General features: G+C 54.9%; 8 protein-coding genes across 8 annotated transcripts; 3 read left to right on the top strand and 5 right to left on the bottom strand.

Annotated features, from left to right (window-relative positions):
* Positions 1-601: 601 nt before the first annotated feature.
* On the top strand, positions 602-1150 carry GMORB2_1848 (Ribosomal protein S18 acetylase RimI; the record flags this gene model as incomplete). Its single annotated transcript, XM_035463829.1, has 1 exon — positions 602-1150. One exon carries the CDS (start codon positions 602-604, stop codon positions 1148-1150), a length of 549 nt encoding a protein of 182 aa, XP_035320093.1.
* A 1930-nt stretch (positions 1151-3080) lies between these two features.
* Positions 3081-4630, top strand: GMORB2_1847 (uncharacterized protein; the record flags this gene model as incomplete). Its single annotated transcript, XM_035463828.1, has 4 exons — positions 3081-3350; positions 3415-4051; positions 4117-4312; positions 4378-4630. 4 exons carry the CDS (start codon positions 3081-3083, stop codon positions 4628-4630), a joined length of 1356 nt encoding a protein of 451 aa, XP_035320092.1.
* Positions 4631-4956: 326 nt separating this feature from the next.
* On the bottom strand, positions 4957-6897 carry GMORB2_1846 (uncharacterized protein; the record flags this gene model as incomplete). The annotated part of the gene is made up of 2 exons (XM_035463827.1): positions 4957-5955; positions 6052-6897. The coding sequence occupies 2 exons, from the start codon at positions 6895-6897 to the stop codon at positions 4957-4959; spliced, it is 1845 nt and encodes a 614-aa protein (XP_035320091.1).
* Positions 6898-7473: 576 nt separating this feature from the next.
* GMORB2_1845 (nicotinic acid transporter) lies at positions 7474-9058 on the bottom strand (the record flags this gene model as incomplete). The annotated part of the gene is made up of 2 exons (XM_035463826.1): positions 7474-7695; positions 7760-9058. The coding sequence occupies 2 exons, from the start codon at positions 9056-9058 to the stop codon at positions 7474-7476; spliced, it is 1521 nt and encodes a 506-aa protein (XP_035320090.1).
* A 1273-nt stretch (positions 9059-10331) lies between these two features.
* On the bottom strand, positions 10332-12377 carry GMORB2_1844 (Fungal trans; the record flags this gene model as incomplete). Its single annotated transcript, XM_035463825.1, has 3 exons — positions 10332-11230; positions 11302-11641; positions 11706-12377. The coding sequence occupies 3 exons, from the start codon at positions 12375-12377 to the stop codon at positions 10332-10334; spliced, it is 1911 nt and encodes a 636-aa protein (XP_035320089.1).
* A 1315-nt stretch (positions 12378-13692) lies between these two features.
* On the bottom strand, positions 13693-15436 carry GMORB2_1843 (mannosyl-oligosaccharide alpha-1,2-mannosidase; the record flags this gene model as incomplete). The annotated part of the gene is made up of 2 exons (XM_035463824.1): positions 13693-13812; positions 13883-15436. The coding sequence occupies 2 exons, from the start codon at positions 15434-15436 to the stop codon at positions 13693-13695; spliced, it is 1674 nt and encodes a 557-aa protein (XP_035320088.1).
* Positions 15437-16711: 1275 nt separating this feature from the next.
* Positions 16712-18391, top strand: GMORB2_1842 (uncharacterized protein; the record flags this gene model as incomplete). Its single annotated transcript, XM_035463823.1, has 4 exons — positions 16712-16845; positions 16914-17086; positions 17181-17658; positions 17734-18391. 4 exons carry the CDS (start codon positions 16712-16714, stop codon positions 18389-18391), a joined length of 1443 nt encoding a protein of 480 aa, XP_035320087.1.
* Positions 18392-19551: 1160 nt separating this feature from the next.
* Positions 19552-21331, bottom strand: GMORB2_1841 (uncharacterized protein; the record flags this gene model as incomplete). The annotated part of the gene is made up of 2 exons (XM_035463822.1): positions 19552-20047; positions 21240-21331. The coding sequence occupies 2 exons, from the start codon at positions 21329-21331 to the stop codon at positions 19552-19554; spliced, it is 588 nt and encodes a 195-aa protein (XP_035320086.1).
* Between the last annotated feature and the right edge of the window lie 1219 nt (positions 21332-22550).

The raw sequence follows: 22550 nt of genomic DNA, 5'->3' as shown, positions 1-22550 counted from the left end.
AGGGTTGCAATATGATATAAGGACCAACTGCATTCTTCATGCTCTCATACTCTGATGAAAACTTTCTGAAGTGCGGAAAGTTTCTTCCATAAGTTACTGAATGAAAACGAAGATGCATATTCCAAACAACCTCAGTTTGTTCCGAATCTCATCGCATGTATTATGAACATGTAGTAAGGCGCACCCTGTGGGTGCCACGATACATGTAGAAGTTGCTCACGCCCACTCTTTCTTCGCATAGGCTTGATTTTATGACCCGTTTGGCTGACTCGGTAACGGAATTATTAGTAGACAGGTAGGGCTCATATTGACTGCCATTGAACAATGTAACGTTGATTCTTTGCATCTGAGCTGTTCATATATATGAATAGTTTCGGAATACTACAATCTACGTGCTGATCAACACCTATTTTCTGGAAGACCCTTTTCTGGACTGTCGCATTGGGTTTTGGCGCACTAATAAGCAGATTTCCTTGCAGATTTCTCTCTCTCTCTCTCTCTCTCTCTCGCACACATCTATCTCATCAACCTGCATCTATCCATCTATCCAGTGCTTAGCGTCATTTTTGGCAATTGAAACGCGCCACGAAACAGGACAGAAATGCCTCACTCGACAAACCTGACCTTCCGTCCCGCAACTGTGGATGACATCGATGTCAACGGCATCCTCAAGCTAGTCCGGTCCGCATACCGGGGCGACGAGAGCCGAGCGGGGTGGACCACCGAGGCCGACCTGCTAGACGACGAGCGCATCGACGCGGCGGGGGTCCGCGCAAAGATCGAGGCCCCCGACAGCACCATCATCCTGGCCCACGACGACGAGGGGAAACTGGTATCGTGCTGTGAGGTTGTCAGCAAGGAGGGAGGCAAGCTGGGATACTTCGGCCTCTTCTCCGTGGACCCGAGACGCCAGTCCGGAGGCATCGGCAGCCGGCTGCTCGCCGAGGCGGAGGATTATGCGCGCAGGACGTTCGGGGCAACGCGCATGGAGATGACCGTTATCTGGCTGCGAAGTGATATCATTGCTTGGTACATTCGCAAAGGATACGTCAAGACGGATGAGACCAGGCCCTTTCCATTTCACGAATTGATCAACGGCAAGGCGTTGAGGGATGATTTGCATTTTGTTGTCCTCGTCAAGGATCTGTGACGGGCCGACGCATATTATTTGATGAGGAGAGACGAATTTGCCAGTGGCCATGGGGAACCGGGCACGACATGTGAGATATGATTTGAGGGCAAGGAAATGTGAAGCAGCCACCAGGAGGTTGGATTGAGTCAATATTGTGCACGAGTGTCGAAACACAGCGTCTTAGAATAGGCCGCAAATCAGCCATCACAAGATCAAAAGATCAACAAGCAAGACATGAGACAAGATTACATACACGAGCAATGGGGCCTAGGCAACGGCAACGGCAACGGCTCTCTTTTGTTCCAACAAAAAGCAAAAAAATAAAAATAAAATAAAAAAAAGAGAGAGAGAGAGTAGAGAGAGGAAGGCGTGAAAGAGAAAAGTGTCAAGGTCTCTCGGCAATTTCTGGACAGAGCAAAAAAGATGGACGAACAGGGAATCGAACCCTGGACCTTTCCCAGAGAAGTCATTCATGCAAGAGATGAAGAGATGCTAAGGGAAAATTATACCACTAAACCATTCGCCCAATGGGAAATGTTGAAGAGGGACGAGGCAATGAGAGTAATGAAGGTGGTATCAGTGATTTTGGTGGGTAATATGTTTAGGGCAAGGTGGGTCGAGGTTGGAGGTAAGGCCCGAGCAGCAGGTACAGGTATTGTTACGAGGTATTAGCTTCTGTCCATGTCAGGAAGGGTGTTAAAACTCGTCGTCCTATGAATCTCGTAGGCTGAAAGGTTCAGTTGCTGGTTGTAGATGGGATGTGTGATGGGACATGTAATACTAAGCATATAGTAGATGTAGAGGTGCCTTCAATCAAACTTTATGCACCATTATGTCATTTTCCATCATTGATTGAACATTATTAATCCTTGTAATTATGCCGTGCTACGTATGCATCATCGTCCGAAGTATGCTGTGCCGTCACAATCGTTTCGTGGATGAGGAAAGAGCAGGCAATGAAGGCGGCACCTTCCCTCACGAGCGGAAACGAGAGAGGAGAGGATCAAAGAGGAAAGAGCAAACGCCCGCTTTCCATTGCGGGAAAGGTGAGGGGAAGCCTTGGGAGGGAGCAGCCTTACGGATTCATACCCCATTGCTAGCCACATCGGGTTATCTTCGCCGGCTGTTCCCCCTCTGGTGCTACCCAAGCTCCAACCTCCACCCCCGGATTTTTCGTCCTCAAACCACATCCCAGATATTGCAAATGCTCCCGAGAAATCCTTGTCTCCTTGTCCTGGAGCTTTGTAATGCCCGCCGTTAAGACTCCTTGTTTGCAGTGCAAAGGTATGATTCTTATCGGAGTGTGAATCACTAATATCTGTGGTATTTACTGATTTCGCCTGCAGAGAAGCACGTTCGGTGTAGGTCTGCCTTTGTCTGGTGCACGGAGGAGGGAGGGGGGGAGGGGGGATGATGGAAGTGTCATGCTACTATGCACAGGTCATCCTCCTCTCTTCGTCACATCTTGCTGACTTTTACGTCTCTTCCTTGTTCTCCCACAGGCGACGAGCAACGTCCAACATGTAATCGATGTCGGAAGAAGCGCCTCGAGTGCACTCGGCCATCTAAGTCAACTATGTTTCGTCACAACTCCAGCGCATCCTTTTCCAGGGACCAGAAATGGGTCAATAGCGCAGCAAAGAAATGTACATGCCACTTACCGACTATCGTCTCTTCCCTCACTGACAAAGGTGCAGTCGAGTTTGACAGTCGGGCTTCCACCACGGATTGCGCATCCGAGGTCCTGTCTCCACCAGTGCAGGGCGCCTCGACCGACTCCGAAGTCACAGACTCGGCCACCTCGCCCGTACCTGACGGGCGGCAGGCCACAAAAAATGATCGAAGGCATCCTTCGGATGCGTCTCCAGTACACTTCAGGCTTGGATCCCATTCTGGTGGCATGGAACAGAGGCCAACGCCGGGGACTTTTTGGGATCCACCTCCCCCAATGCCCATGCCCGTACCAAACAACAATCACATGCCGTTGCTTCCAGCTCTCCATGGTTCCCAAGAAAGCGTCACTTTGGCTCCAATATGGCCAGAAAATGCCAATCACGGCTTCCCGCGGGACAACTGGAGTGTCTCGCATCAGGCATCTGCACCGGCACCACAACATATGAGCCAGTCGCCCCATGGCTCAGAGTTGCGGACCTTTCCCCTCCAAGATGTTCAAGAGGCTTGTCTATTGAAATACTACGTCGAAGAGATTGGTCACTGGGTATTTTCGCGACTTTAATCTTCGATTTGCGTGTAACTGCTAACAGCTAGATTGTTTCTTCCAGCTCGACCTTGCCGATGAAGACCGACACTTCCAATTAGTCGTCCCTGTCCGAGCCCGAAGCCAACCTCACCTTTTGAACTCCATCTTTGCCGTCGCTGCCCGTCATCTCTGCCGCATGCCCCAGTACAGGACCGCCCAAGGCATCGAATACATGGGTCAACTGCTCCCCCATCTCGACAAGCATTCGGCTGTCGAGTACACTCTAAAGTGCATACCTGCCCTGCGTAACTTCCACGAGGCGCATGACGACGAGTATCGTGATAGTATCATTGCAACAGCTGTGATCCTCCGTCAACTTGAAGAAATTGATGACGAGGATGATGGCTCGCAGCATCCAGACCGTCTGTCGACTCTCGGTCCGCACTCAACGAGCGAGCAAATCAACTTTCTCCCCATCATCGACTCGGTCCTTCGAAGCCCGCCCTCCCAGACACTTTTTGGACGGAGAAGCCTCATTCGCGCCGCATATTGGATGGCTTTGCGACAGGAGATTTACCACTCTTTCACCAGACGCCAGGCACCCCAGCTGATCTTGGCGTCGGATTACTGGCCTACGGCCTCCAACGCTAACAAGGCAGTCATGCATACGGTGCAGGTGGTCCGATGGCTGTGGGGGGATGGTACCGAACAGGAATGGAGTGAGCTTTTGACACAGCTTGGTCTAGAGCCTCATGCCGATGTCTGGTTGCTAACTCTTCTGCAGAACGGCTTGTGAAGCAGCAAGACCACGTCGAACAAGATGTCCTGGAAAGTTTTCGACCAATCTTTCGCAAGCAGCCTGACCGAACCAGAGGCGAAATCTTCCCGACAGTCTGGTACGCCTCCAACATCGAGGTGACGAGCAATCAGCAGGCCATGATGGCCAAGTCTGTCCTCCTCGCCGAGAATCCCGCTCTCAAGTATGGCCTGTCTGGTACACACTCTCCTCTATCTGCACCCTGCTAACTGACCTTGCACTCTCCAGAGGCCAGTCTGCCTCACGCTCGTCAGTCAGACAGGCTGAAAGCGATGTGCGCGCCCTCATTCTCGAACTCTGCGGTGCCGCCCTCTGTCCACCGGCATCGCCTCCGGCCATTCTCAACGCCGCCTTTGTCATACAAATGTACGGAGACTTTTTCACAGATCCGTATGAGCGCCAGGCCCTTGGTGTGATTGTCGCAAAGTACCGCGCCACGAACGCTTGGCCTTCCCAGAAGCTCACCGAAATGTTTGGATGAGTTGAATCATCGTGCAACCCATCCGGCTCAGGGACCCTTCGCCTCCCGGCTATGGTAGTAACGCCGTCAGCGTATAGATACCGGTGAGACCATTGTGAAGTACTTGAGACCATAGACTGCCTCGGTGTATTCGGGTGACGTCCAAGGACGGTTAGTGGTAGAATTATCATTAAAGTGCGTACGAGTATCGTCCGTATCCTCCATATAAGAGTCATCTGAGGCGACGACGACGGTTCACGCCGGGATATTCTATATGTACACATATACATGCCAGAACCATGAAAAATAAAAGACAAAGAAAAGACAAAGAAGATAGACGAGAGATGCTAGTCAACAATAAAGCTGTCCATCGTATCATCTCCTCCGTCGCTTTGGTCATCGTCCGTGTCGTCGGCCTCATCGTCGAAGAATCCTCCTCTGCGGTGGCTGCGGTCGACATCGCCTTCGTCGTCGTCATCCTCTTCTTCTGAGTCTCCATCATCTTGCGAGGCATCTTCTGAGTCTTGATCGCTAGTCCGGTCCGAGTCATTGCTGTCTGACGGGATGGGGTTCTCGTCTCGGAAGCGACCGAGTCTTTGTGCGAGCGTCATTCTGACGGGTGCTTCTTCCTCCTCTTCCTCCTCTTCTGAAGATCCTTCTGATGAGGATGGAGCGTCTTCCTCCTTACCCTCGCTGTCACTTGAAGAGACCACCTGGGGCTGCTGTCTTGATCGACCTGGCTTTATTGGTTCGTCATCTTTCTCGTCTTCGTCGTCGTCGTTGTCGTCGGATGAGATGTTGTCTTGTCGTCGTCTCCTTGATCTACCGTATTTTCTTGACCGCACATCGTCTTCGTCTTCATCTTCATCTTCCGCGTTGTCCTCGCCATCCGAAATGGTGATGGTCTTATGGGTCTTGGCAGCTTTGGCCGGGCGGGACGCTTCACCATCGGACACGTCATCGTCGGAGTCATCCAGTACACGTCGTCGCTTCCGTTTGAATTGTCGTCCTTGGTCACCGACGCTGGAAGCGCCACGGTCTGGCTCTGACTCTGACTCTGGCTCTGGACTGGAAAAATGACCGACGGTCTCGCTGTCGCCTTGTCCGGCGAGACCTTCGTCATCGGACGATTCATCGGCACTGATAGGGCGAGGAACCAACTCGTCTTCTGACGAGGACTCGTGCTCGATAATCTCGTCGTCGTCGATGCCCTCGCTCTCGTACTCGTCAGGGAGCGTATCCGTTTCATCATCCGAAGGCGCCGACATGGCATCCGCCTCTTCGACGCCCACGCCATTGTCGTGGTCTTGCAGCAGCCTCTCAAAGATCGCCGCACCATACGTAGACTCGAAAATGAGCATGGGCGCCACATTTAGACTCACCTCATGTTCCTCTACCAATTCATTGATACAGAGCGGTAAAAGATCTTTAAAGGGCCTTACGACGTGATGCCAGCTGAATGTAGGGTGATTCTGCAGGTCTGGCCAGCAGTATATCCAGTCATAGTCTTCGCCCAAGCCGGGTTCTATCTCAACGGTGCGCACGCGGTGCTGACAGGCAAGCGGTGACACGGCCCAGCGCCTGTTGATGGATTCTGTTTCCCCGGGCAGTGAGATGAATACGTTCTGGACGGAAGAGTGGGGAGCATGGACGAAAGAAGCCACGATCTCGCCAAATCTCTGGTCGAGGCGGTCCCAGTCCTCAGCAAGGAGCTGGCTGTACGTGATGGCGAGGTTCTGTATGACACTCAAGACCGGGAAATAATCCTCTGAGATGTGCGGGGGTAGCTGGTACAGCCATCCTTTGTTGTGGACGACGACTATATCACTGGCCGCGTTGAATCGGACCACGGCATCTCCAGTACCCATATGCAGGGGCAAGGTGTCGGGGAATTTCTCGAGTACAATCTCCCTTGATTCCCGGTTCACCGACGCCAGGGTCCTACAGGGCTCCGTCACTTGACTGAGGCTGATAAAATCCCCGACGGTCACTCTGTCTTCAATAGGGTCGACAAGGAAGGTCACCGGTATCACGCGGCCCTTCTGAGCCAGGGTAGGGCAGAATATCTCCCATATCTGCCTCCGCAGCTCGGGTGGGAGCTCGGTGAAAAGCGTGAATGATTCAAGAGGTGCCAGATCTTTGTAGCCTGTGGGGTTTGAAGCAATACCCTCGACTTCTTCTGCCTCCAGCTCAATGAGAAGGGAGCCAGGCCCAGAGCTTGAGTTGCTTTCACGGCCGCTCTCGTCCGACTCGTCAGACGAGTCGACGACGATGGGGGGGCGAGCCATCTCGTCGTTTTTATTGTCTTGCTGTTTTCGGCGTTCCTCCTTCCTGCTTTGTTGCTGTAATATTTTGGACGCCGAGAGTAGCAGGTTAAGGGAAGGATGAAAAAGGCCGAAGGAAGGGTAAGGGGTATGAGAAATGGAAGGGATGATGAGCGTGAATGTGTATCGGTGTCATTGAGCTCTGTCCAAGCCAGGACGCAAGGAAAGAGTTGCGGGTGGTCACGTGAGTGGTGACATGGATTCAAGTAATCACGTGGATGGGTCGTCTTGACGGTAATGGCTTGCGTTTCAAGACTTGAATTTACGAGGTATCGTATGGTATTGGAAAATGTTTTATAGTTACAGTTGCCGTGTGATTTATCCCATGCCAGGATAGTGTAGCTATCAATACTATGTAGTTTGTTGACGATGGAGAATACACGTATAAGACGTTCATGGAACCATGGAGTTCTCTAACCAAGATGAATATCTTCTTCGCATTATATTCAACTTCAGAGATGAGTATGAAAACATGCTGAACTGTCGCAACTTGGGAACCAATCAAGGGGATATCAAGAATTACGGACAATGGGATATGCGCTAATACGTGTACATGAACCGAGGGTTGTCCTCTCCCATCTCTTCAATCTCTTCCTCGGCCATCCCTAGAACCCTCCAGTCCTCCTTTCCTTCCATCTTTCTCTTGTTCTTGTTGCGGAAAAAGGCCCAGAATAGTAGGTAGATGATGGCCGACATGGTAACGAGGGACATGGAGATGGCATGGCCCATGACATATCGAGGAGCGTCTCCAGTCGGGTAGAGCTGGGATGTAGTTTGTCAATAAATGGATTCAACGGGTATACAGACGGAAGGGGGTTCGACCTACGAATGGCGCTGGGATGCCAGCCGAGTTGCCAATGGTGAGCTGCAGACCCGAAGCGACAGCACGCTTGCCATAGCGGGGGTTATTGTTGGAAAGCCAGGCAAGCGGGATACCAACGACGATGTAGAAGCCCATGGCGGCGAGGAAGCAACCAAAGTATTTCGGGCCTCCCGAGACGGGACTGACGAGGATGGCATAGCCGACAGCGCAGGTGATTCCGGCCCCGACGACGAACGGAGCGCGACGCTGCGTCTTATCGGACAGATATGCGACGACAAGGAAGCTGATGGCACCGAGGGCGTAGCAAGGGATGGTGAGGGCCTGTACCTGGGCTGTAGACCAGTCACCTAGGCCGGATATGATGGTGGGAAGAAAGGTGGAGTAGCCGTACAGGACCAAGTCGCCACCAAATTGGCCGATGCAGAAGAGGTAGATCTTCCAGTCCTTGAGGCCGGCGTAAACATCTTCCTCGTGCATCAGGTCGGAAGACCTGGTGCGGCCGACCTCACGATGCATGCGGCGGTCCATGAGCTCACGCTCGGCGGGGGAGAGGTAGAAGGCCACGTCGGGCGTGTCGGCGAGCCACCACAGGATGGATACGCCCAGGATGGTCGTGGGGATGCCCTCGAGGATGATGATCCAGCGCCAGCCGCGCAGGCCCGCGACGCCGTCCATGTGGCCGATGCCATAGGCTAGCAGGCCACCGACAGACCCGGCGACGGCCGACGACGCGAACAGGTAGCCGAGGCGCAGGGCCAGCTCGCGCTTCGTGTAGAACATGGTCAGGTAGATGGCCAGTCCGGGGAACAGGCCGCCCTCGAGGGCTCCCAGGATGACGCGGCAGGCGACGAGGCCGGCGAAGTTCTGGACGATGCCCGTCAGCGTGGCAACGATGCCCCAGGCGGTGGTGATGAAGCAGAGCCAGCGCGACGGCGTCAAGCGCTTGATGACCAGGTTGGACGGGAGCTCCGAGGCGATGTACGTCGCAAACAGGATCGACACGGCAATCTGGTACTGGCCGCCCGTCAGGCCGAGGTCCTCCTCCATCCCGTAGAGGCGGGCATTGCCGATGTTGACGCGGTCCAGAAAGCTGAGCAGGTACAGGAGCATGACGGGCGGGACGATCCAGAGATCAAGTTTGCGCACGAGCGCCTTCTCCGCGGCCTCGTCGATGGAGATGTCGCCTCGGAGGTCGGTCGGCGTGCTCGTCAGAGTCTCCACGTCCTTTGTCGTTCCGCCTTGGTAACTCGCAGATGCGGCGTTCTGCTGCTGCTCAGCAGGCGGGCCATGGTCGACGGCCATTGTTGACTGGAAGCCGCGTTCGTCTTTGGAGTCTGGATGTGCCTGCCGCAGTCAACAATCAATTGGCTGAATGCTCAGGGTCACGAGGATGAATGGGGAGGCGAGAACAGAGGTCAATCGACGTCGAGGAAGCGGAACCAGACCCCGATATAAAGGAGCACGTAATAGGATTGATTGTGTCATATTCATCTGTGAATGCCGTCGCCCTTCTACCCCAGATAGGTCGCATGTAGGTCAGGGTCCAAGATACGGGCATCTACACGAACCAAGCAGGTCGTCCCGGCGCCACTGACTCCATCGTGGTGGATACACACCAACCTCCCCCCCCGCGTTGGTGGGGAGCGGCATCGGCGAGAGGAACCTTTGCCGGTCGCCGTCTTGGAGGTTTCGATGTAGAGTGGCTTCGCCTTGATTGTGCAAGCACAGGTACAGCTTGGAAGTAAGCGATCATAGGAGTTATAGAGAATGAGAGATGCAATGGAGTTTACATTTACATACTACCATCAGTCGATAACTTACAGGAAGGGAACCAAGCCAGGGATGGAATTGGATCCTTGGCGGGAGCTCAATTATCCCTGTTCCTGTTGTCTGTCTTCTCGGCTTCCACCCTCGTTGCAAGGTGGTGGAACCCGGATTCGGAGCTTGGCTTGGCTTGCTTGCATTTCCCTTCCCCTGTCTTCGAGAATCGATACAACGGCAATGCGCTCGTAGATAAGAAGAGGATCTCCGTCGTCATATGCCGACACACCAGGATTGCTATCCATGCATCTGATAAGGATGATCCGATAGACCTGCCGATATTGTTCTACAGGTAACGTTTCTATGCAACAGGTAGACAGCCTCTGGATCGGCAAAATGGCAAGTTGCCGAGTGTGCACGTACATGCATCGATCCCTCGCTTATCACCACCAAGTAGAAAACATCGAGTCATGGATTCCACCAGTTCCCCACACAAGGTTGAATATGCTACGCAATTGGGCATGAAGATGATGCACTTACTCCGGATCGAGGAGAGATGATTTGCGGGGGATTGCTTCTCGCGACAAACAGGATCAAGTGCTGGCGGGGAAAAGTGATGCTAGGGTAGGACGAGGTTCGAGACAACAGAGAAAGATCCCATCCGTACATTCGTGTACTTGTATATACATGGCATAGAACTACAGCGTTCCCCCATAGACGCTGGCACCCCATTGGACCGTGTGGCGTAGAAGATGGAGAAGAAGAAAAGGACACGAAGCAATGAAAGAATGACACCATGTAGCAGGGGAATAGCTTATTGCATGTGAAAAACAAACTGCTCTTCAATTTCCGACGCAGACTGGCCCAGAGTGCTATCCTCGGACAAGAGAGCGTCACGCCAAGGTTCGCGAGTTTCGTCGAGAAAGCTTTCGATGAGGGGATTTCCGAGGACGTCTGCATCAATGTATCCCATGCCTCCCTGATGTTCGAAACTACCTATATGGAAAGACATTGTCGGCGGTTGTCTGTTCCGGCGAACCACGCCGGGCTCTGTGGGACCGCTCCTGCGTGTCTCGATAGGCGACGGGGCGATGGCATTGTTCTGGCTGATCTCGTTACTGCCACCCATATGCCCCATGGACCTCAACCTCGATACACGCGACTTGATGTGGGACAGACGCTCGCAGAAGTCGACGGCAGGGATGTTGCCGCCATTCTTCATGGACCGGAGAATGCTGAGCAGCGTCTCGAGACCCTCAGACGTGGCGGGCGCAGGCTTCATGACAGCCGACATGATGAGGATGAGAGCAGCCGAGAATATGTGGTGCGCATCCCAATAGCCAAACGAGGCGATGGATCCGTCGAGGAAGAGCGTCTCGACCATCTGGCGAGAGGCCTGCGCGGCATTGACGCAGCTATCGGCCAAGGCCATGGTCAGAGACGAGAATGGCTGACGTCGGGCGGCCTGCGGCCCATGTGCGCCTAGCCGGAACTGCGCCTTGAAGAGGTGGAGGAGGACCGGGCGCGTGGTCAGTATGATGCACTGGTTGTAGGCGAGGTGCAGGCTCGCCGCGGGGCGGGGGGTGCCTCGCTCCTTGATGCGCATCTCGGGAGGTAGCTCGTCGTGCCATGCGCGGAGCTGCTTCAGGATCCCATGTACGCGGTCTATGCACAGGCCGCTCGTGCTCTTCGGTATGCCGTATATGTCCGTCACTACAAGGCAAGTCAGGGCAAAGAGGTTGGTGGAAGGGGCACGGGAGAGCAAGGGAAGATGGTGGACGCACAGATGTTCCCGATGATCCGGGCCAATCTGACATTGGTGGTCAAGGAAATCGGATCGAGGAATTCGAGCTTCTCTGCCTCCGTCAGCCCGTCCATGCTGGGCAGCTCGACATCAATGTCCTCATCGCGGACAGTGATGGGCTGCCCGAGCTTGGAGGCGGAGAATCTCTCGAAGAAGTACAGCACCCACCACGTGCGCCGTCGGCTCTCACGCTCCACGGGGCTGAGGCTGCTGCTGCTCGATGCGGCCCGGTGCATGCCCATGCTCATCGCCATTCTCATGGCGGTGCCGCTGTAGCAGAATGCGGTGCGGAGGCGTCCGAATATGTTGGAGGCCCACGCCTATTCACAAGAACGTCAGCGTCGGTGCTCATCATCCATCCAAGGAGGCGGGGGGGTTGCATACCAGGAGGGTGAGGATCTCGACCAGCAGCGGCGAAGGTTCCTCGAACGACTCCTGGAACATGGTGACAGCCCGGACATAGTACTCTGTTCCGGGGACGCCGCCGCCGTCATTTCCGTACCTGCGGCTGGTGTACACCTCGCCGAGGGCGATGAGGGCGTAGAACTTGCACATCCACAGCACAGAGGGCACCGTCTCGCGACGGTACACTGCGTCGAGCTCCCGCATAAACGTCACCTCGAGAAAGAGCGGGTGGTAGTTGCCGATGAAGCGCCTGGCCACGTTGAGAAGCAGCTTGGCGTGCATCCTCTCCGGAAGGTCGCAGTATTTTTCGGGAGGTAGACGGCCGGAAGGGTTGAAGCGGAAGTAGTTGGACAGCCCGGCCGTCGAGGGCTTGTAATCCTCGTCGTCCAGACTCTGGAGGAGACGGTTGCTGAAGGCGGCGCACGACGCCTCGCCGATAAACCCCGGCTCCGACGAGGGCAGCGCCTCGATGTCCCTTATCATCGGGTTCTCGTCGAAGAGGGGGTTGATCATGTTCTTCTCCTCGGACGACAGGGTGGGCGCGTCATCGTCACCGCCTGGCGTGTTCACCATGCTCTGCGGGGTCTGGTTCTGGGTCAGTTCGTGGAGACGCTGACTGTCTTCTTCGAGCTTCCTCAGACGGCTTTTCATCGCAACTGTCAGCGCCGGTGTCTTCCCCAAGTTCATGTCCCGCACACGGAGAACATGCCTACCTCTCCGATATTGGAACCTTGCGCTCCTTAGCAGGAAAGCGACACTCTGCCGCCTTGCCGCTGGAGATGCATGTTCGGCACGGCTTCTGGCCCGAGCATTTGGTCTTTTGTGAATGACACCTATGACAGCTACATCGATACAGTCAGAGGGTGCACACACAGTCATCACACGCCCAACTCGACTAGGATGTAGGATGCGTATATCTTACGCCGCAAAGAGGCGCCTCGGATGGCGGTTACGCGTGCTCATGTCTGTCGTCTGTTCAAGAATGATGTTCGGTCTGTGTGTCTGGAGTTGGAAGGGTGATGGTGGTGGGGGGGACCTGTCCAGGCTTAAACATGTTCCCGGTAACGGCCTTTCCCGCCTGCATTATCTCCCGTCGCAACGGCTGTCCGTATTCGATCAGCCCACTCGACGCAGCCACTCGTGCAGGATCGAAATTCATCATATCCTGGTGCTGAGATGGTACAGTGCTATTCTGCGTATAGGCTTGCATCTTGCACGCGCTCGATAATATATTATGGCCTGCATGGCTGTTCTCATTCCCCAAAACAGGACCACAGTCCATCAAGACCCCTGAAGAGAAGATTATATGAAGTGATACAATTGCTCCCTGATCGATCACATCTTACAGAATGAATGACGACGAGTACGGTTCTTTTTTGAACCAGTCGTGTGTGTTGGACATTGTCTTGTTGAAGAGCCATCAGCCCCTCTCAATGGTTCGGCAAACACTTCAGGTTGCCGATCGGCTCTAGGCGTCGGTAGATTGGAAAATGCCGCACTGCAGTATCTGGTATTATTACCGTATAAGCCCGGGTTGAAGCTGCAGTATCATTATATGCTGGCGCCGGGCGTCGTTTGTTCCCGGTGAAGGAAGGCATTCCGAAGTTGAATGCATGGATGTGCAGTCAATACTGCACACGTTCATTCTCACTTCTCTCGTGATACTCTGCTGACCGGAAGCGATGCTCAATCACGAACACCGGCTTGGTCGCCGACTTGCCGGTGTACTCGTATGCGGCCGATCGCTGAGCTGGGAGAACACACTACTACGAGCACATGCATGCAAGCAGAGCGACGTGTCATCGGACGGTATCGTGCTCGTCGCCACGTTGGCGGGCATGAAACATGCAATTGATAGAACCTGTATCGGTGCTCTATTTCAAGCCCAGGTTCGGCCGGGCGCAGGATGTATACTCTCCATCTGCTCATCTATTCGCACCCGTACTCTATGAGGGTGTTGGCACTATCATTCTGGTCGCCTGAATGGGTGCGCCTCCGTGTTGAGCACGTACTCGTCCAGACTGACCAGATCTATCGGGGAGAATATGAGATAGAAGTATTTGAGCGTCTCGGCCAGCCAGAAACTCTGTGGCTATCGTCAGCACGTCGTTCCGTGAGGGACGAGAGAAGAGAGAACGAGGGAGGATGGAGCTCACCTCCATGGAATCTTCCTTTTGCGGCGAGCCCATCTCGGTAACCTTGCGGATAGCAGCATGGGCTATATCCGTCTTGGTCGACCGGACGATGCCCTGGAACATGTCCCATGCGATGTCCCTCAGATCCTCCGAAGCCGTCATACGATACAGGAGGAAGATGCTCTCGATGGCCTCCGGCCGCAGGAGGTATCGCGCGTCGCGGGCATTGACCCAGCCCCTGTTGAGAGCCGTATCCCCATTCCTGAGCCATCTGTCCTCGTCCCAGGCACAGCCGCTGATCGACTCGCAGGCCAGGAGGTTGAAGATCTCGGGCATGACACCCGTGGGGAATTGACCGTACGCCCAGCCGCAACCACGGGCAAGACGATCGCCGACGTCGACGTGATCGGGCTTGTCAAACAGCTTGCCACCCAGGCCAAACATGCCGCCGGCAAAGCAGCTGAGATGCTGGCCTTCCGGGATCTTGTCGATGTCACCCGTCGAGCTCACCTTGACGTCACCCGTGAACAGGATGTCGTCCCCACCGGGAAGCATGGGGCGGAAGAGCAGATGCTTGATGGCCGTCTCGGAGGCCCCGTAGTACAGCTTCTCGTACGTGTCATCCAGGCCGCCTGTCAAGGCGTGCATCTTGGGCAGGTACTCGTATAGGGAGTCAGCGAGCGCGCCGAGGGTGAAGCGGCTCTCGGTCACCTTCTCCTGCCGGAAGTTGATGGTCCTAGGCCACATTCCCGGCAGCCTGGAGTCATACTGGACGCGCTGGAGGAACCTGATTACACGGTCGGTGGCATCGTAATATTTCCAGTCTCCGGTAATCTGCGAGAGGCGCGTGAACTCGAGGCACAGTGACGCGGGCGATGCCGAGGGGTCGTTGACGCCGGCAACCTGCTTACCGTTCCTCGCCTCCTCGTAATTGAGCCAAAATCCGGGGAGACGGTTAGGCGTGTCGAACCCCTTGTAGAGCATCTCACCGAGCTCGACAGCCTTCCTGAGCAGAGCGTCCTCGCCGCTCAAGTCGTACGCGGCCAGCAGGCCACCCAGGTGCCGGATAGTCGTCTCGAAGAGGTTCGCGGCGCCATCGGGCGTCTTGGCCCAGTCAATCTGGGCGAGGGCAGCACTAGCTTCATAGAATTCCGTCTTGAGGTTCATGATCCAAAGCGTATCGAGCGAGTCGACAAGCGTCGCTGCCCACCCACCAAACGTGTCCTTCCCGCGGCCCGACAACGGGGCCAGCTCGTCACGCATCCACGCATGCTCCTTGTAGGCTCTGTAGCTCCGCTTGAAGACCTTGAGGACCTCGTCGCGACGAGGATCGGCTCTCGTGGGGCTCTCGAAGGCGCTGGCTGGCGCCTGGACGGGAGCGATCGGACGCGGCTTGCCCCGGGGCAGCTGTTTGATCCGACCGGCCGGGTGGTATTCGCGGACCGTGGCCCAGTTGACGGTGCTGGCGACGAAATGTGGCTTCGTGTGCGCATGGCGGAACGGGTCGATGCAGAACAGCACGAGCAGCGCACATGCTGTCAGCAAGATCAGACGCGTCCCTCTCTTGGACGGCATGGTGAAGCTCCCATCCAGGCCTGGCTATTGAGGGCCTGGGAGAGAGTGGATGGAGGACGATTTGGGGAAGAGATGGCGACGGCGATGCCACCCTCCCTCCTCCATCCCGGCGACGCACCAGGCTTTTAGGAAAGTCAAGGACGAGCACGACACCCTGCAACTCCAGTGGGAGCTGGGGAAAGAACCCACATGCATGCAATCTGTACAGATTATCATTACCCCGTATTACCTGTACTCCGTACCTGTACTCCTCCGTATTACCGTGTACGAGTACGTCGTGTACGGGCGTTGTTACACGTAACTGCTCGTACTGCCGAGTACGTACCTTATTGATATTGCTCGTATCTGCCTGGAATACGCCGTAATCGAATCTACACGTCGGCGCTCAACTGCATTATCCCCGTTACTCGGTAATATGTAATGCACCCTGTACTATGTACCAGTACACAAGCGGCTCCATGGTCCCCTGCGAGTACGAGTGCGGGAGGGGGGGGGGGATACGGGAATGATTACCGGACCAAGAAGCACCCCAGGCTCGCGGCAGCCTGTGGGTTCCCGTAGGATTCAGGAGAATCCTGACAGGGTTATGAAAAGTTGTCAATCAGACCACCAGGGCATCATGAACATCGAAGTAAGCCTGATATCATAATATCGTAGCATGAGTTTTACCATTGGACTAACCACCCCGGGAAAGGACCGACATGTCAGCCCCAAAACGTCTTGGGCCAACAGGTTGCCAATCACACATGTGTCTTTTGCCTTTTCATATACAAGTACACGAGGTTTTGCCCTGGTCCTCATGCATCTCAGCCGTCTCGGAACTGATGATGTATCCATGATATATCCATGTCATATCACCTGGGAGTACCCACCGCCAGAAGTTCACACAGCATGCTAGGGGAAAAAAAGAGCGAGCTGCTGCAATCTCGTCTCGGGGCTACTGTCCAGCCAGCCGACAGATGCAACACCACCCACCGATGCTGGTCCCGACATGCACGTATCGGACTCGTACAGCGTAGGATGGACTGGCCATATGCGGTAATGGCCGAGCCCGGCTGTCCATGCATCGTTTCTCTTCTCCGTATCATTATTGCCTTGCGACTTGCTATTCCTCTTCTCCGTCTGTGCATCTCTATATACCACCACTACCACTGCTCCTCATCTCCGAGTACCGTTAGATGCTGTGTCTGCAATAATAGCCAGATGGGTAGGATGCACGCTTCCTTGGGACTGTGGTCCTTCCTTGTGGCATCCGTCGTGGGAGGTGAAAAAGCCATGTGCAGAGGAGTTCCCGTTTCCCTACCCACCAGACTTACACGAGTCCTCAAGGACTACCGGAACTCTCTCATGGGAGGCATCCCGGGTGCCTTGTGGGACCCTGATCAGGGTATCGTCATGCTTCCTTGGCCGTAGGAAGCCTCCCGTGCGCTGCATACTATTATCAGGCAATCGAGCTAATGAGGCCTCGCCTCCCTAGAGAGCTGACTAGCACTTGGATATACGACAGCCAGGGATACTGCGACGGGACAGTCATCTGGAACGACTTGATATGCGACATCCGTCGAGGCCACCTGTCTGACGAGGGCGGCTCAAGACATACCGCAAGGTCTCGGATCTTCCGTCTGTCGGAGGTGCCCCCATCGAGGCGTCGTATAACGGATCTGAGCCTGGCATCCCCAATCTCCTCTCTACCAGCCTAAGCGTCACGGACACCCTCGCCCTCAACGGCGAGAACCCCCTAGAGGCCTTCTCGTTCGGCGTCCCCCGCATGCGCTGGGCCTGGGGCCCAACTCGACGTATCTGAACTCCATGCGCAATGCCGGCCTTGTCGCATCTCGCTCATGGTCCATGTACTGGGGCCGGGAGTACGCCGACGATGACATTGACGGCTCCATCGTGGTGGGCGGATGCGACTCGGAAAGGATGATTGGCGACAGGTACACCATGCCGCTCGACTACGACGACTACGAGAACAGATCGGGTTGCTGGACGGGCACGAAGGTCAACATATCCGAAATCATCCTCAACAGCCACGACGGTAGCGACGACACTATCTATTCCACGGCTGAACCACTCTCGGTATGCATCGTGCCTCAGAGACAGCTCCTCCCCGAGGCTCCCGGTGATGTCTTCTCATCATCCGAGGAGACTACCGATGCTAGGCCCTCCAATATCTCCTACGACCTTGGTTGGGATGGCCACGTCTATCTCGAGGATGACTTGTAGGTCGTCGATTCTTCCTCTCCTTCAGGTCTGGGCCCTTTCACATTCAGGTTCGACATGGGGCCCGAGGTCAGAGTACCCAACTCCCAATACATGGTGCCCGGTGTAGAGATCACCCGCGAGGGAGACCGCGCCGTGGACGACTCGAAGCGTGTGCTCCTCATCAACGACATGGGAGGGTCGGACGGACCATTCACTCTCGGCAGGTCTTTCTCGACGGCAGCATACCTCGACGTCGACCACGAAAACGGCAGTTTCTCCCTGTGGAAAGCTAACCCGACTTCCTCATCCAAGCTCGTCAGCATCGTGTCCGAAGACGCCGCCGAAGAATGCTCCGGCAAGATACTCAACAGTGGCAACGGCACGTCAGACGATGGTCCTGACGCTCACAAGAAGACCAGCTCGGCTATGCTGGGTGGTGCTATCGGCGGGACCCTGGGTGGCGTGGCCATCGCCAGTGCAGCAGCTTTCTTCCTCTGGTGCCGGAGAAGGCAGATGGAGAGCTGGGAGATCGACCCTAGCATCCCCATGATGCTCGGCGACACGTTTAAGTCTCCCATCGTTATCCCCCAGACTTATCAGGAGCTACCGGTGGCTAGCCAGCATATCCCCCGAGAGATGGAGGGCGACGTCCCGTCTTACCATGAGCTGGATGGTCGGAGTGAGCTTGGACGGAAGGGCATCGGCAATGGCCCCTCTGCAGTATCAGCAGAGCGAGCTCTGACGCCGTGACGGGTTGGCTGCTGCCGCGGCAGAGAAAGGGAGGGAGCAGGTGTGGTCATCAATCGATGCCATACTAGTAATATAGCGTATGTACTTCAATATCAACTTTTTGAAGAATTGTCAGTACGGATACAAACGTGAAGTCATCATACTCGTATCTTATGTATTTTTTTAGTTTTTTAGTTTTTTAGTTTTTTTTTCATCGTGCAAAAACGTGTGATAGGCAAGATCCGTATATAATATTTATGCATCAGCTGGTGATGCCGCCTGTCCGCGGATGCGGAAGGAGCTCAGGCATATTGGAGGGAAGGAGAGAGCCAGATGCTCTTTCTTGCCTCTTGTATTTGTGGCAGCTCTGCCTTAGTATAGTGATGCCAAGCCCCAGGGCGGAGAATGTATCGTCATCCTCTTAGGCTCTTTCGTACCCCAGTTGATAGCCACACGAAATCGCCTCTCTGGCTGTCCTCTTTTTATTTTTATTTTCTCTCCTAGGGTTCCTCGACCTGTGAGATGCGTTCTATCGAAATCACAATCGTGGCCGCATTCGCAGTCCATCCGCCGAGTGCTGTTATACCGTCAGGTCCCGTCTCTCAGAGTGCATTACTGTCCCCGGCTACTGTCGATCCGCCAATCGTTTTTCAGGCAGAGTTGTGTTTGTCTAGGCAAGCGGCCAGGCACAGCATCGACAGCCTGTGCCAATCCTCTTCTTCGGTCTTTTCGGTGTCGATGGAACATATTTCAGCTGGTCGATATTCTCGTTGTGCTCGGTGCATTCGCCCGTGGGCATGCTTATGCAGACAGCGCTATGCTCTCCTCTGCATACAGCTGGTGAGAATACCTGCTGTCCTCTTGTATGTCTTTCTTTGTTCGTTACTCCTTCTTCAGGTGGCCTTCAGGTGGCCTTTATTATATTTTGTCGGGGTCGCAGCAAGGTAAGTGGGAGGCCTCGTCGTGCAAGTTGATGTCTGGGGACCGAATCCGACGAGCCAGAGACGCCTTCTTTGGTCATCTTGAAGATGTCAAGTCGTCGCGGGGCCAAATCCAGGCCTGCCATGGCGACATAGCAGGCGACAAAGGGGGCAGTCATTGTCTCGAGCGAGCACACATGCTGATCAGCAACCCCCCTTCCATATATCGACGGCTGGTACTTTTCATCTCGGTCCTCCGTTCTATACCTGTCGGATGCCGTTGCTGTCAAAGATGGCGTGGTTTGTCTTTGAGACGGTGCGCTTGATCGGTGTGGACGATATATTCGCCCTAGCCTTGTGCAAGGCCTCCCGCTCAACCAGACCGACGCCGGGCGTTCCCTCCTTCAGGCCTATGAATCCGGCTTCGTTGAGGACGACGAGGGCGTGACCCAGCCAGTGCCGGCTCCGGCCCTTGCCCTCGAGGGGGTCTGAGCTGGTCGAGCGATGCCTACGGCCATTTGACGACGATACGGAGCGGGTAGACAGGCTGTGGTGGAAGCGCCTGGGGCTGAGGGTCTCGCCCAGCATGCTCTCCATGTCCTCGGCCATGTTTTCGATGTGGAGGGCGAGGACGATACGATCGCTGTCTTCGACCGGGACCCGAGACGGCTTGTCAGCGCTGGGTATCCTGACCTGCTCATACTGCCATATACCGTCCCGCTCCTTGTATCGAAAACTCTGGCCGACGCGCGGCGACCTGGACCAGTAAAGTCCCCATTCGAACTCGTCTCCATTGGATTCGGTCGGTGTCGGAGAATGTGGTGGCGGGGGTCTCGTCCGAGGTATGGACAGGACGACATACAGCCCGTTTGGCTGCAAGTCGAGTGGTGCGGCGGGTGACGGCATCGAACAGCGAGCCGCAAGCGCAGCGGTTTGTTGTCTTGGGAGGCGCTGCCTCTCTCTGCCTCCGCGGGATGACGACACGTGACGATCAGCATTTCGCGCGCGCCAGTGCCGGTGCCAAGTCCCCAGAAAGCGACAGAGAAAAAGATAAAGAAGAAGGAGAAATGGAGGGAACAGGGATGGCACGGACAGGGGAGATGGAAGGCAATAATACTCACGAGTGGTTCCCGGGGTGGTGTTGTGCCAGATCTAAGCGCGGCAAATCAATCGCATGCGCCCGGCCGTCTGTGGCCGTCCTTGGAGGGACGAAGGAAGAGAAGATGGTGGCTCTGTTGCGGGGAGCGGCTTGGAACAGGGAGAAGGGTGCGGCCTGGAGATGGAATGTGTGTGTGAGGGAGAGTTGGTGAGATGGAAGGCGGCGCACTCGTGGCTTCTTTTGTGTCTCGCAGTTGTCTCGACGCAGTGATTACGAGAAGTTTGGATGTTCGGGAATCTGGAGATGTCGCTCGTTGAGGGGTTGTGAGTAAATCTGTGTTCGTCGGGTGGGGTGCAAGAAGTGTGTGCATGCGACGCTTGGCGACCTCTTTAACCGTCAGCAGGGGTCTCTCTCTCTCTCCCCCCCTCTCTCTCTCTCTCTCTCTCTCTCTCTCTCCTTCGTATCCTGCCCTGGTCGCCGATTACCTTGGCAGGGAGATGGGAGGGTCAAGCGTTGCGGCACCCAGTTACAGCTGTGCCCTGGCTCAATCAATCGTCGTGTCACGGCAGAACCACGCGCAGGCAAAAAAAAAAAAAGCTCTCCGGAGAGGGGGAAACGAAGTGGGGGAGGTGTCGCGTCGATTTTGTGCACGGGGTGTCGGTAAGACGAAGAAACGAGGGGTATACGGGAAGAAGGGTATACGAAGAAGAGGGTATACAGTGTGATGACTTTTGATGACTTTGTTACTGACCCTTGACAGTCTCTTGTTGGCGTGTTCTAGAGATGTGTTTCTCAGAGAAGAGTTTCGAGAGAAATGTTTGGAGAAGTGTCTAGAGATGTTGATGATGACGAGGAAACACTTCGGTCGCAAGACGTTTCGACAAGGACTTCCATGACCTCTGGAATGCGAGAGACAGCTATCACAAGCGCGGGCAGAACCATGTGTCGGGTGTTTAACCCTGATAAACCCGAGAAGGAACGAACTTTTGGAGCGCACCGGGCCATACGAGTACGTCGGGTACGTCGAGTACGTCGAGTACGTCGAGTACGTCGAGTACGTCGAGTACGTCGTCGTATTTCAATCGGCACAAGACTGGAAGAGGTAAAGAGAGCAGCCAAAGGGGGAGGGTGGGGGGAATATAAGAGATGAGGAAAAAGAGAATAACATGAAACAGTTTCCGCCGTTCAGATTGTGGCTTAATTAATGAGTTCTAGAACGAACCCATGTGCAGCTCCAAAAACCACCATGAGGAGGTTCAGGAGATGTACTTTACGGCCTACATTCGGTTATCCAGTCACCAGGTATCGATTGATTCATCGACACATCCTTCATCTCTGTCCTACCGTCCCTTCACCATCTTGTGGTCGTGTGGCTCTTCGGTCCTGCGGTCCTCATGCGTGAATTGGGGGGCTCAACCAATCCTCCGTGGATCTGTACGAGCATTCAAGTTTTTTTTTAAAAAAAAACCTGTCTGTACATGTATCAATACGGATACTCGTACAGGTACGGGTACGGATTCCAGATCTCGACAGCAAAGGACCATCTGTTTCGAGGCCATCCCGATGCCGAATTTCACCTGGGAAGGATCGAGTGCGACCGGATGGACTTTTGGCGCATTTCCTCTGCTCTCCCCCAGCGCCACGACCATGTTCTGTTTATTTTTTTTTTTTTCTCATTTTCTCTCCAGCTCTCATTCTCTATCCTTACTTGGGCGCCCGTACAGAGTTCAACGGGGCGCGTGTTACGAACTGATGATCCACACCTTAGCACACAACACATAGAACGCAGAGCACAGAGCAGAGCACACACACTCTCTCCCTCTCAGACAGCCCTCTCTCAGAGTTAGGTGAGGGAGGGAGGAGCAGGCCAACGAGAAGACAAGGGTGTGTCCAGGTGGGCGCAGTGGAGCGCTGAAGCCAAAGATGATTGCGGTGATTGTGGTTGTGCGCCACAGCACGCAGGCCCAAAATGAATCGAAGACGCGAGTGCTACGGGCAGCACGCAGCTGGACAAGACGCGGGCTCTCGTCCCGACGCAGATCACGGGGCTTGCGACGCTGTAGCAGGTCCGACTAATATGGCTCATGGGGTGGGTTGTTCGGGTGTTGATACTCCCCGAGCCCGGATAGAGGTATTATACATATCGATAAAGTGGTGTACT

Source organism: Geosmithia morbida (genome assembly GCF_012550715.1).
Source record: "Geosmithia morbida isolate 1262 chromosome Unknown scaffold_11, whole genome shotgun sequence".
Taxonomy (NCBI): Eukaryota; Fungi; Ascomycota; class Sordariomycetes; order Hypocreales; family Bionectriaceae; genus Geosmithia; species Geosmithia morbida.
This window is presented reverse-complemented; position numbering and strand designations above follow the sequence as displayed.